At 40.7% G+C, this 14,061-nt stretch overlaps 1 protein-coding gene across 1 annotated transcript in view; it reads left to right on the top strand.

Annotated features, from left to right (window-relative positions):
• Positions 1-1,796: 1,796 nt before the first annotated feature.
• Positions 1,797-14,061, top strand: part of CNPY1 (canopy FGF signaling regulator 1) — a 77,757-nt gene continuing 65,492 nt past the window's right edge. The window contains exons 1-2 of the mRNA XM_070728282.1: positions 1,797-2,069; positions 9,744-9,855. Coding sequence (XP_070584383.1) covers positions 9,759-9,855 — 97 coding nt within the window. The 5' untranslated portion in view covers positions 1,797-2,069; positions 9,744-9,758. The remainder of the gene's footprint in view (positions 2,070-9,743; positions 9,856-14,061) is intronic.

Below are 14,061 nucleotides of genomic sequence, written 5' to 3'. Positions count from 1 at the left end.
GCCATGAAGGGCTTTAAAGGTCATAACCAACACTTTGAATTGTGACCGGAAACTGATCGGCAACCAATGCAGATTGCAGAGTGTTGGTGAGATATGGGCATATTTGGGGAAGCCCATGATTGCTCTCGCAGCTGCATTCTGCACAATCTGAAGTTTCCGAACACTTTTCAAAGGTAGCCTCATGTAGAGAGCATTACAGTAGTCGAGCCTCGAGGTGATGCCCCTATGCTTACAGGAAAAACATTTTAGTCCATTTTGTGTTTCTCCTTCACATTGTAAAGTGTGCAGACTTCAACTCCCAGAATTCTCCAGCTACCATTTTGAGTTGAAGTCCATAGAGATGTGGGCTGACTAGGGAATTCTGGGGGTTAAAGTTCACAGGTGCTGGTTGGGGAATTCTGGGAGTTGAAGTCCACATATCAGGGGTGAAATGCTCCCGGTTCGCTCGGGCCTGGTCAGATTATCTCAGGGACCGCCTTCTTCTGCACGAACCCCAGTGACCAGTTAGGTCCCACAGAGTGGGTCTTCTCCGGGTCCCGTCAACTAAACAGTGCCGCTTGGCGGGACCCAGGGGAAGAGCCTTCTCTGTGGCAGCCCCGGCCCTCTGGAACCAACTCCCCCCAGAGATTAGAATTGCCCCCACCCTCCTTGCCTTTCGTAAGCTACTTAAAACCCACCTCTGCCGTCAGGCATGGGGGAACTGAGATATTCTCTCCCCCTAGGCCTTTACAATTTTATGCATGGTATGTCTGTATGTATGTTTGGTTTTTTATATTAATGGGTTTTAATTGGATTATTTTTATTGGCATGCAAATCCAATAAATCAAATCAATCAAATCAAGAGCTGTTTCAGAAGGCAGTGCGAAGCTCCGCCTACTCTCCAGGACGCTGCCATTTTGGCTGCTTTAGCCTCAGCGCATGCACAGAATTCTTTGTGCATGCACAGAGAGTAAAAGAACCCAAATGGCATCATCCAGGTGGGTGGGTGGGCGGAGCCTCATGCGGCCTTCATGACCGGCTCTTCAATGACCAACAGGTACGAGCAAATCGGGACGCATTTTACACCTGCCACATATCCTAAAGTAGCTGAGATAAAGGAAACACTCTTCTATGGATTTAGGAAGTAAAGATCGGAAAATGGCATCGGACCAGAATATCTCCGAGACCGCCTTCTGCCGCATGAATCCCAGCGACCGATTAGGTCCCACAGAGTGGGCCTTCTCCGGGTCCCGTCAACTAAACAATGTCGGTTGGCGGGCCCCAGGGGAAGAGCCTTCTCTGTGGTGGCCCCGACTTTCTGGAACCAGCTCCCCCCAGAGATTAGAACTGCCCCTACCCTCCTCGCCTTTCGCAAACTCCTTAAAACCCACCTTTGTCGTCAGGCATGGGGGAATTGAGACATCTCCCCCGGGCCTATACAATTTATGTATGGTATGCTTGTGTGTATGTCTGTTTAATAATGGGGTTTTTTAATATTTTATATTGTAAATTATTAGATTTGTTATAAACTGTTTTTATTGTGCTGTGAGCCGCCCCGAGTCTACGGAAAGGGGCGGCATACAAATCTAATAAATGAATGAATGAATGAATAAATGAATGAATGAATGAATGAATAAATGAATAAATGAACGAATGAATGAATGAATGAATAAATGAATAAATGAATGAATAAATAAATAAATAAATAAATAAAATGCAGTTCTAATGAACTTCTAGTAAATAAGAGCACATGTCACACAGGTGATTTTATTCTCTATAGCAACCAACATTCCTTCCCCCTTCTCCCTTTTTTACAGCTTGCTCGAGGCACCTGAGCTTTTATGCAATATCCAGTTGGCTCCCGGGCTCTGTTTTTCCCACATGTTGCTCTTTCATTGGCTGCCTGGTCCATGGATTATTTCATTAGATCCCGACAGCATTAGGATTTCTCACTGAGAAATAGACCTGAAGAGATCCTGATGCTGAAGGAGGGAGATAAAATTACCTTATCTGGAGGAAGATCCGCTTTTAAACCCTTGCCCTGGCTGAAACTTAGAGCTTGCTTAAGCAGAAGCTGAAACCTTTGCCAAGTAAGTACATTTTGAAAATGAAATTGACGACATTAAGTTTTAAAGGTAACAGTGGGAAATTTGAGATCATTGTCATATACTTAAGGGGAAAAAAACTTAGATCTAATATTCTTTAGGCTGAAAGTATAAGCTGGATGTTTTTATTCTTTTAGATACTTTGCCTGTGTAAATTTGGTAGCTTACAAATAAAAATAAATCCATGTCTCCACCTATTTATAGTTTATTTTTCTTTCTTTCTTTCTAATGCAGTGTCAACCTGTACCGAGTACAGCTGGGTCCAGTAATTTTTAATAACTTTATTCCCTAGGGTCCTAACTGCACAAAAAAATAAAATGCAATAAGAGTGGTAGAATTGTTTGATCTTGCTTTCAAAATTATTCAAACGTCAGTAAATGTGCATGAAATTTACTAATAAAAGTACTATTAGTTCTGTTTGAAAAGCTAGATAACAAGCTCAAGTGAAAAGATTCCCCCCAAACATTTTTAAGGGGTATTGTGGTTTTGCCAATTCTTTGGTAAGCCAAAAACTGAGCTTTGTAATGAATTAAAGTTTTATAAGTGGTAACAGAATTTCTGAAAATACCAAGAACTGTAATTTAGATAGAAAGCCTATCAGATTTTTCCATTAGCCCTGGGCTGATGTATATGTATATGAAATTGAAAGAGTGAGTTTTATGCTGGGTAAAGTTGCAAAGAAATTGCAGGAGGTCTGTTCGTAAGAGTAGGAAATTTTTTAGAATCTTATCAGGAAAAAGTAGGAGATACTCATTGGGTTTTTGCGATACCCAAAAAACCCATGCAGTTCCTTGATTTGTAATCAAGGTAATGATCCACCAGTTCTGGATCATTTACAACTTGCTTTTTATACTTCCAAACAGCATCTTAAATTCATCAAGTTTTGATTAAAAAAAAACCCACCACAGTAAGCAAAGAACTGAAAGGGGTTTTTTTGGGAGGGGGTGCTTGCTGAAAAAGACTACAGGCCCAGTGATAGCATTAACATTTTACCACAAGTATTTTATCCTTACCTCTTCAGACCATTGCCTGCTAGCAACAATTGATTATTATGTTTCAAGGGGTCGAAAAGGTTATTTGTATCAGAGAAGCTGGAATGAAAAAGCTACATTAACTCCACTTCAGGTGCAAAGAATTTCTCTAAGGGAAAATAGTTGTCCCTCATGGGAGTGGCAACAAAGCCAACAAGGAGCGTGAAACTTAACTATTTTCTACTTCGCAAGGGCGAGTTTTATGCTGGGCAAAGCTTCAAGAAAATTGCAAGTGATCTGTTTGTAAGAGTAGGAAAAATTTTAGAATCTTATCAGGAAACTTTACCCTTAGACTATCCACTGTTGACCTCTCCCGATTCCTAAGAGGTCAGTAAGGGGTGTGCATAAGTGCACCAGAGTGCCTTCTAACCCCTGTCCTAATATTTCTCTTTTACTAGTATCATATAAATATAATATCTTTGTATACCACCAATATGTACTTGATAAAACATAAATAGGTAGGTAGGTAGGTAGGATAGACAGGCAGGCAGGCAGGATAGATAGGTAGGTAGGTAGGTAGGAAGGAAGGAAGGAAGGAAGGAAGGAAGGAAGGAAGGAAGGAAGGAAGGAAGGAAGGAAGGAGATACCTACTGGGACTTTTGCAAACAATGGTGCTAAAGTAGGCTTTGAAGTCTTAAGCTATAATAAGGCTACATAGTGGAGATGTTTGCAGTAGCCAAGGGTTCTTGGTACTTTTTGAGCTTGGTTTCTTTCTTGGAGATGTTTCATTACCCTCTTAGGTAACATCAACATCAGTTCTCTGATTACCTTAATTTGTAATAACTGAAATACAGATGTTTGGGAATTTCACTACTGGGCCTTATTGACTTAAAACTTCAAGTAAGACAGATATTCAATCATCTTCATCTGGAACACCTCTAATTTTATTTCCAGTGTTGGCCACATAGTCTTAATTCATGCTTTCTCCCAGATTTCCACATCAACGTAATTCTTATTGTTTCTTGTTTTATTCAATGATTGTATGACTTCTGCACACAGAGCAATCTGTGGCATCCACATACGGATTAAGCAATATGTGACGTGAATAGGCTACATTGCTTTTGTTAGATTCATACATAAATGAAGAGGCGAGCCATAGGAACAGTTCAGCACCTTTATGGTCCATTAATTAGAAATAATATGGACAGGAGGCAGGCTGCAGGGAAGCCACTCTTAAGGGCTTCCCTGAAGCTTGTTAGCCACTGGCAGGAGTTTATGTGTTCTGCCGTTAGATTAGCCAATCAGCAGCAGCTATGCAAATAATCACTACGTACCAGTGAAGGGTTGCTCTTCTTACCTGCTACTGTAGCTCTCTCGAGGCCATTGCCGGTACATGCATGCCCATCGGTCGTGTGCGCACCCGTCAGTGTGAGATTTGGCTTCTGCACATGCACAGCAAATCAAATCTCTCACGAGGATGCATGCAAGAAGGAGATTTCGGCGATTTTCGCCTATTTTTTTGTTCCTGCGCATGCGCAGAAGCCAAATCTCATGCAGGGACACATCAGGGGTCCACAGTTGTGCACACATCAGGGATTTTCCTACCGGCATTGCATGCCTGGAAGCACTGGCTGCTGCCCATCAGTGCTACATACGTCCATATGCAACAGCTTTATAATGGTGTTATAAAGTTCAACTCTCTTATGCAGTTAATGTACTTGTATTAGTTCATCCCACATGATCATATTGAATAGATAGGTTTAGTGTAAAGTAGGGGTGTCAAACTCAATTTCTTTGAGGGCCGCATCAGGGTTGCGTTTGAACTTGTGGGGGGTGGAGTGGGCATGGCCAGGGTGGGCATAACCAGCTCAATGTCACTCATGTTGAAATTGGACTCCTATAAGTGTCTCTGCATGAATCCTTTTGTCAGATTTTTCTGTGTGTCCTGAGCACACAGCCAGCAAAATTGGCACTCAGGGCTACACTCAGCCCCCCTGAGCTCCGTTTTCACTGCAAAAGATTGCAAGAGGCCATTGCAGCCAAAAATGGAGCTCTATTTTCAACCGTAGAGGCACCACAGACCAAATCTTCGCTGATTCCAGGGCAGCCCAACAGGCCACATCTGAGCACTCCGTGGGCTTTGACTGCCACTGGTGTAAAGGAATAAATCAGAAAATATTCTATCATGATCCATCATGATACGTGGTATAGCGATCAAAACCAGCAGTCCATGACTGCACCAGCATTCAATAAATTCTATCAATATAAAACACAATGACATAGGCAAGCAACCTGCAGCCTTCTAGATATTGAACTACAAGCCTCAACAACTTCAACCTGCATGGTCTATGGAGAATAATGCTGGTAATTGTAGCTCACCAACATCCATAGTTGGCACAGGTTCCCTACCGAGGCCACTGCAGCTAAATACAGTGGGGAAAAGAAGGGTATTCACTGTATGATATGCTAAATCAGTCTTTCCTATTTGAACATGTATCTGCTTTTTGTTAAACTTGTTGCAGGTTGCTCCAATATAGTTGGAGAAAACTAGGCAGGGAATCTGCCATAGTAATGAATTCCTGCCTTTTAATACTACAAACATCAGAAAATTTCATAATTGATCATGTCTAAAATATACTGTCAGTCATTTTTCTGCCATTCCTTCTGTGGGCACCTTGGTAGAGATACTCTGATTCCATCAAATGAAACTTCTAGGTTGATTTTGCTACAGTGATATTAACTTTTAAAAAAGCCTTCATTATTGAAGGATGGTTTTTAAAGAAAATGTATATTGGTTGCTGTGGACGTGAAAATAATTTGGTTGTTTTGAAACCTGGCTGTGACCAGCATGCAAAATACTTGCTTTTTTCCATAAGTGGGTTCATGCCTCATTAACTTCGTAGACCTGAGCCATACCTTGATTTCAGTAAAGCAGAGGAACTGGCTAAAACATGGTAATTAGAAGGGAAAGCTGTTGCCTGGGTACTTTAGAGCTTAAATTTGAATAAGATGGGGGCAAAGAAATACCCCAGGGCTATATTTTTTATATGTCAAAAGTTTAATTTGCCTTTTATCAGCATGCAAACACTTGCAAGTTTTTCCGTATTGTTCAATCAGTGATAAAAAATCTTTGGTCTAACACCAGGATGGCACTTTGTGGCTCAACAATGCAAAAACTTTGTGGTTCATGATTTAGGAATCATGGTTTAGAGAGACTTGACAAGATGGAAGAATATATGGAGGGGTGAAGCTTCTCAGATGGATGTCCCATACCACCTCTTTGATAGCTACACTTTGGAAATACACAGAGAAAAGAAAGGACTAGCACATTCATTTGTTCCTTCCTTCCTTCCTTCCTTCCTTCCTTCCTTCCTTCCTTCCTTCCTTCCTTCATTCATTCATTCATTCATTCATTCATTTGATTTTTTAATGCCGCTCTTCTCCTTAGACTCAGGGCAGCTTACAACATGTTAGCAATAGCACTTTTTAACAGAGCCAGCATGTTGCCCCCACAATCCGAGTCCTCATTTTACATTATAAGATTTTAAGTCTGATACTGTTGCCAAGACAAGGAAAATAATGTATGTAACAAAGTAGCATAAGTTTGCTATTTGTATATATATACAGTACTTGTATATATATTTGTATATACAGTATATATTTGTATATATATTTGTATATAAACATGTGATACACACACACACACACATATATATACACACACTGCTCAAAAAAGGGGGGGGGACACTTAAACAACACAATATTACCCCAAGTAAATGTAAAGTGAATTTACCTCTTCTTCTCTTTCTTTCTTTTCTTCATTATTTCTTCCCTTCCTTTACACTCTTTTTCTTCTATCTCCCTTTTTCTTTCCTTCTCCCTCTTTCACTTTAGCTTTCTTTTCTTTTATATACACTGCTCAAAAAAAAAATAAAGGGAACACATAAGCAACACAATATAACTCCAAGTAAATCAAACTTCTGCAAAATCAAACTGTCCACTTAGGAAGCAACACTGATTGACAATCAATTTCACATGCTGTTGTGCACATTCAACTTTATACAAAGTAATGAGAATATTTCATTCATTCAGATCTAGGGTGTGTTATTTGAGGGTTCTCTTTATTTTTTTTGAGCAATATATATAAGTTCTGGGAAAGAAACCAAAATGGTTGGAGATGCATGTCATGAAGTTGAGTACATTAGGTACAATTCAACCATCTGTCATCCTTTGAAAACAACAGACTGTTTGAGAGTTTTGAACTGATGGACGAGCCCACAGGTTCAAACAGCTGTGATGTAGTCAGCTGTGTCCTTGGGGAAATTCTGGTTTGCTTTCTCCAGTCCCAGGTGCAGTTAAGGAGAATTTAAATAGCAAATAAGGGTTTGTTGGTGTGTTTTGCAGAAATGCGGGCCAGATCAGTGCAGAGAAATAACTCACAGGCAAATCAAGCATCCAAAACATGTGTTAAAACTTTTCAAATGTACCTTGAAAAGCAATTTGACAGTGATACAGAACCATGCCTAAAGAGCAGAGGTTTTTGCAATATAATTAGAGCACATAAAGTTCATGCTTCAAAATACTCCCTGTAGGAGGAAATCACCCTGGTTTTAAATATTGCTCATCATCAGTCTATAGATTGTCTCTATATTATCTTTAGGGGTTAAAGATTTTTTTAAAAATAGTAATACATTACCTACTAATTATTTTAGAACTGGTGTTATATTAGGAATCATTCTTTCTACTTCAATTTGAAGAGGAAAGGCACTTTATCAAAGAGACAAAAGACATGTCCATATCTCTCCAGCAGTCCATGGACTGCATTGGCTGCCAATTAGTTTCCAGACTCAATTCAAAGTGTTGGTTATGACCTACAAAGCCCTACATGGCACGGGATCAGATTACCTATGGGACTATCAGATTATCTATCAGCTCCCCCTGGAGATTCATATTGTCTCTACCCTCCTCACCTTATCGAAAGAGTCTAAAGACTCACCTATGCCGCCAAGCTTGGGGTTATTAGACTCTGCCCCCTGGCCAATGAATATATAATGAGTTTGTATGAATGGATATGTGTGTATTTTAATAGGGTTTTATTTAGTTTTTAGATGTAACGTTTAAAAATGTAACTTTTAATTCAAATTAACTGTATCTAGATGTATACTAACTTTCTTATATTTTGTAAGCCGCCCTGAGTCCTCGGAGAGGGGCGGCATATTTATGATTATGATTATAATTATGATTATGATTATGATTTGTATGCCACCCCTCTCCGTAGACTTGGGGCGGCTAACAACAATGATAAAAACAGCATGTAACAATCCAATAATAAAACAACTAAAAACCCTTATTATAAAACCAAATATACACACAAACATACCATGCATAACTTGTAATGGCCTAGGGGGAAGGAATATCTCAACTCCCCCATGCCTGGCGGTATAAGTGAGTCTTGAGTAGTTTACGAAAGACAGGGAGGGTGGGGGCAATTCTAATCTCCGGGGGGAGTTGGTTACAGAGGGCCGGGGCTGCCACAAAGAAGGCTCTTCCCCTGGGGCCTGCCAAACGACATTGTTTAGTCGACGGGACCCAGAGAAGGTCAACTCTGTGGGACCTTATCGGTCACTGGGATTCGTGCGGTAGCAGGCGGTTCCAGAGGTAATCTGGTCCAATGACATGTAGGGCTTTAAAGGTAATAATAATAATAATAATAATAATAATAATAATAATAATAACCAACAACCACGTCCAAAATTTGGGAACGGTTATAAAATCAGATATCTTCATTGTAGTCTTTCCTCAGCTTTTGTAGAAAAGAAGTACTGTACATGAGAATAAATGAGAATCATTTATTACTAAAGAAGGGAAAAATATAGGACAATAAAACAATATATCGAATTAAATGTTTTGCATAGTTGGTGAATATATTTGGCGACATGAGGTGTATGGGAGCGTTATAAAACTGGTGGGTGTCTCAGGATTGAATCTATAAAAACTAGGCTACACTTCCTTGACCTTCAGCCCTTCTGATGTGGTCTGATGAATTGGATAAAGATTTTAGAAATTGCAATGTAGCATCACTAATGAGCAACAAGTTTAGAATAGAATGGAATGGAATGGAATGGAGTGGAGTGGAATAGAATAGAATAGAATAGAATAGAATAGAATAGAATAACAGAATTGGAAGGGACCTTGGAGGTCTTCTAGTCCAACCCCCTGCTTAGGCAAGAAACCCTACACCACTTCAGACAAATGGTTATCCAACATCTTAAAAACCTTAGTTCTAAGTTGATTCTCTCCTTGTTTAGTTTCCACCCATTGTGTCTTGTTCTATCTTCAGGTGCTTTGGAGAATAGTTTGAATCCCTCTTCTTTGTGGCAACCACTGAGATATTGGAAGACTGCTATCATGTCTCCCTAGACATATCTAGTTCCTGCAACCGTTCTTCAAACGTTTTAGCCTCCAGTCCCCTAATCATCTTTGTTGCTCTTCTTTCTAGAGTCTCAACATCCTTTTTACATCGTGGCAACCAAAACTGAATGCAGTACTGTATTCCGAGCGTGGCCTTACCAAGGCCCTATAAAATGATATTAAGACTTCACCTGATCTTCACTATGTTGGCTTTTTTTGGCAGCTTTTTTTGTACTAGCCATGGAATCACCTTGGTTTGTCTTGTCTGTTTTTCCAGGTTAAGCCTTAAGGCATGGCTTCATCCCTCCAGAGTTTGTTTTCCTTGCTGCTTCTGGGCCTGTTCAGCAATACTGGGAGAGCACAGCGGAACCCCGAGGTATTCTGCGGAGGTTAGTGTCTCAGCTGAGTTTTTCTCTATGCACCCAAAGGGCTTGTGGTTCACAATTTTGATAATTTGCACAAATAAGCCAATAACTTAATAGCAGAGTTTTTTTATGAAGGCTGAAAGTCAGAGATTTTATTTATTTATTTATTTATTTATTTATTTGTTTGTTTGTTTGTTTGTTTGTTTGTTTGTTTATTAATTAAACAATGCCGCTTGGCGGGACCCAGGAGAAGAGCCTTCTCTGTGGCGGCCCCGGCCCTCTGGAACCAACTGCCCCCAGAGATTAGAATTGCCCCCACCCTCCTTGCCTTTCGTAAGCTACTTAAAACCCACCTCTGCCACCAGGCATGGGGGAATTAAGACTTTTTTCTCCCCCTAGGCCGTTACAACTGTATACATGGTATGTTTGTATGTATGTTTGGTTTTTATATATTAAGGGGTTTTAATTTGCTTTTAGTATTGGATTTTATTGTATATTTTCATGATTGTTGTTAGCCGCCTCGAGTTTTCGGAGAGGGGCGGCATATAAATCCAATAAAACAAACAATAAAACAACAATTATTTATTTATTTTTATGCCGCCCTTCTCCTTAGACTCAGGGCGGCTTACAACATGTTACCAATAGCACTTTTGAACAGAGCCAGCCTATTGCCCCCACAATTCGGGTCCTCACTTTACCCACCTTGGAAGGATGGAAGGCTGAGTCAACCTTGAGCCGGTGATGAGATTTGAACCGCTGACCTACAGATCTAGCAGTCAGCTTCAGTGGCCAGCAGTACAGCACTCTACCTGCTGCGCCACCCCGGCTCATATGAGATGTATCAATTTATTTATTTATTCAATTTTTTTAATGCCACCCTTCTCCTTAGACTCAGGGCGGCTTACAACATGTTAGCAATAGCACTTTTTAACAGAGCCAGCCTATTGCCCCCACAATCTGGGTCCTCATTTTACTCCAACTCAGAAGGATGGAAGGCTGAGTAAACCTTGAGCCGGTGGTGAGATTTGAACCGTTGACTTGCAGATCTAGCAGTCAGCTTTAGTGGCCTGCAGTACTGCACTCTACCCACTGCGCCACCTCGGCTCATCAATGGATCCCCGCCATCCTTTTCTTAGAAGTGATCTTCAATTTATGACCACACAAATGGAACCAGAATTGCCACAGCTAAGCGAGGCAGTTGTGGAGTGAGCTGTATCCAGTTTTACAACTTGGTTATTAAATGAATCATTGTGGTTGTTAAGTGAATCATGCAGTCATTAAATGAGTCCAGCCTTTCCTGTTGACTTTGCCAGCCGGGAAAGTTGCAAATGGTGTTCACACGACATTGGGATGTAAATTATGCCGCTTGCCAAGCACCCAAATTTTGATCTGTGGGAATGCTACAACTGTCATTAAGTGTGAGCACTTTCCCCCCATACCATTGTAATTTTGAACAGTTGCTAAATAAATGGTTGTAAGCCAAGGACCACCTCTACTCCTTTTGTCCATTGTTTCCGTCCGTTTGAGTGATTATAGCATTTAGCATTTAGAATTATGTACCGCTTCACAGTGCTTTACAGCCCTCTCTAAGCAGTTTACAGAGAGTATACACATTGCCTTCAAAAATCTGGGTCCTCGTTTTACTGACCTTGGAAGGATGGGAAGTTGAGTCAACCTTGAGCCTACTGAGATTCGATCTGCCAAACTGCTGGCAGACGGTGATCAGCAGAAGTAGCTTGCAGTACTGCGCTCTAACCAATACACAACCGAGGCTCTTACTTAGAGTGTGTGAGCAAATCCAAAGTAGAAAAATAACTCAGGACTGCAAATCAATCCATGGTTTCCACTGCTTTGTCGCGAAGATGCTTTTTTCCCCCTAAGGGGCAACTGGACTTTCTAGTTTTTATTTGAAAGACGTTTTGCTTCTCATCCCAAAAGCTTCTTCAGCTCTGCCTAAATGGCAGGGAATGGAAGCATTTATATTCCTTGCAGACAGCTGGTCATTTGCATTCTTTAGAGCAGTGGTTCTAATGCCGCAAGTCCTTAATGAAGTTTCTCATGTGGTGACCCCCAACCATAAGTCTAGTGGCAATTCTCCCAACAGAGCTTTAAGCTGATTGGCAGGAAGGTCAAAGGGACACTCCCGCTGTAAACGCCTGATTGGTCGGATTGAAGAACTATGTTCCAAGGTGCCAGAATAGTAGCTGCTTTATTATTATTATTATTATTATTATTATTATTATTATTATTATTATTATTAAATAGATTTGTACAGATTTGCTTTATTAGATTTGCTTTAGAGTCCTAACATTGTGGGAAATTTGTTTTTTCCTGTGGTCTTAGACAACCCCTGTGAAGTGGTCATTCAACCCCCAAAGGGTTCCCAACCCCCAGGTTGAGAACCTGTTTTAGAATAGAATAGAATAGAATTTTATTGGCCAAGTGTAATTGGACACACAAGGAATTTGTCTTGGTGCATATGCTCTCAGCTACATAAAATAAAATATACATTTGTCAAGAATCATGTGGTACAACACAATGATTGTCATAAGGGTCAAATAAGCAATGAAGAAACAATCAATATTAATAAAAATCTTAGGATACAAGCAACAAGTTACAGTCATACAGTCCCAAGTGGGAGGAAATTGGTGATAAGAGTCATTGAGGCCACTTGGAGCTTTACCTGTGTCATCAGAGTCACCTGAGTGGTGCAAATGGATGTGAAGCCTTCTTGGAACTGTTTTTCCAGTCAGAGCTGAAGAATCTTCTTGGATGAGAAATGAAACATCTTCAAAGAAAAATTAAGAAAGTCCAGTTGCCCCTTGAAGGAAAAAAATAACCTTTAGGACAACCATGGCCTGGATGACTGAGAATCTCCATACAGTTGTACTTCTACTTAAGAACTTAATTTGTTCTATGATCAGGTACTTTAGAAAAGTTTGTAAGTGGAAGCAATTTTTCCCATAGGAATAAATGTAAAAGCAAATAATGTGTGCAAACCCATTAGGAAAGAAATAAAAGCTCGGAATTTGGGTGGGAGGAGGAGGAGGAAGAAGAGGAGGAAGACAGTCGCTGCCCAGAGCGAAGGGAGAGTTTCTTTTCTCTGGACACTGGCAGAGCTTTATTCCTTCTCCAAGCATCCAGAGAAAGGAAAATGCTTCGTTCGCTCTGGACTGCCAAAGCCTCCTTAAGCGCCACCGAAAGGCTCCTCTGGCAGCCCAGAAATCCCGAGATGGCCAGGATTAAAGGAAGAATGGCCGGAAACTGGCCGGTCCTTCATGCTGCTCTCAAATTTCCTGGGATTTTTTTCCAGGCTCGGGTTCTTAAGTAGAAAATGGTTCTTAAGAAGAGGCAAAAAAATCTTGAACACCTCTTTCTTATCTAGAAAAGTTCTTCAGTAGAAGCGTTCTTAAGTAGAGGTACCATTGTAGATTTTTAATTTTTTTACTGCCTTGAATGCAAAGAATGTATCTATCTGCTCATTTTTTCTCTGGTGGGACCAATCTATCAGGGCAATTATGGGACGGAGCCTATTATGGGATGGAGCATATTACTTGCATTATTGCCTTTCAGACCCAATCCAAGAGCCTTTGCAAGCAGTCACTTTCACGACATAACAGAACAACCTTACTCAACAAGTACCATATTTTTTGGAATATAAGATGCACCTCTTCCCCACCAAAAGAGCGTGGAAATGTTGGTGTGTCTTAGATACCGAATCCAGCCATCTTTGTTGTCCTGAAGCCCTGCCCACCCCCTGCAGAGAGCTTTTGGGTGGTGGGGAATGGCAGTAATGCCCCATTTTTGTGAAAAACGAGTCGGTTTTTTCCCATTTCCCCCCCCACAAAAATGGGATGGGCAAAGGGTCTGAGGAGCCTGCAGATAACTTTTGGGGACTGGGGGGAAGGCAAAAATGCCTCAATTTTTGTGACAAAATGGCAGAAAAACGGCTCATTTTTCACAAAAATGGGGGCATTTTTGCCATCCCCCAGCACCCAAGAGCTGTCTGCAGGATCCCCAATTTTTGCAAAAAAAATAAATAAAAATGGGCCATTTTTCACAAAAATGCCTTCTAATTACCCTATCTAGCATGACTGGAGGAGGAATTCTCAGAACTGAAGTCCATTAGTCTTAAAGCTATCACGTTTGAAGACCCCTTCAAACTTGATAGCTTTAGGGATGGGTTAGGGATTAGAGGTACAAGGCTATTCACACTTAGCAGGTTTAAGA

The sequence above is a fragment of the Erythrolamprus reginae genome, chromosome Z (assembly GCF_031021105.1).
Source record: "Erythrolamprus reginae isolate rEryReg1 chromosome Z, rEryReg1.hap1, whole genome shotgun sequence".
Classification (NCBI taxonomy): domain Eukaryota; kingdom Metazoa; phylum Chordata; class Lepidosauria; order Squamata; family Dipsadidae; genus Erythrolamprus; species Erythrolamprus reginae.
The sequence above is the reverse complement of the archived record's forward strand: the minus strand, read 5'-3'. Positions and strand labels throughout refer to the sequence as shown.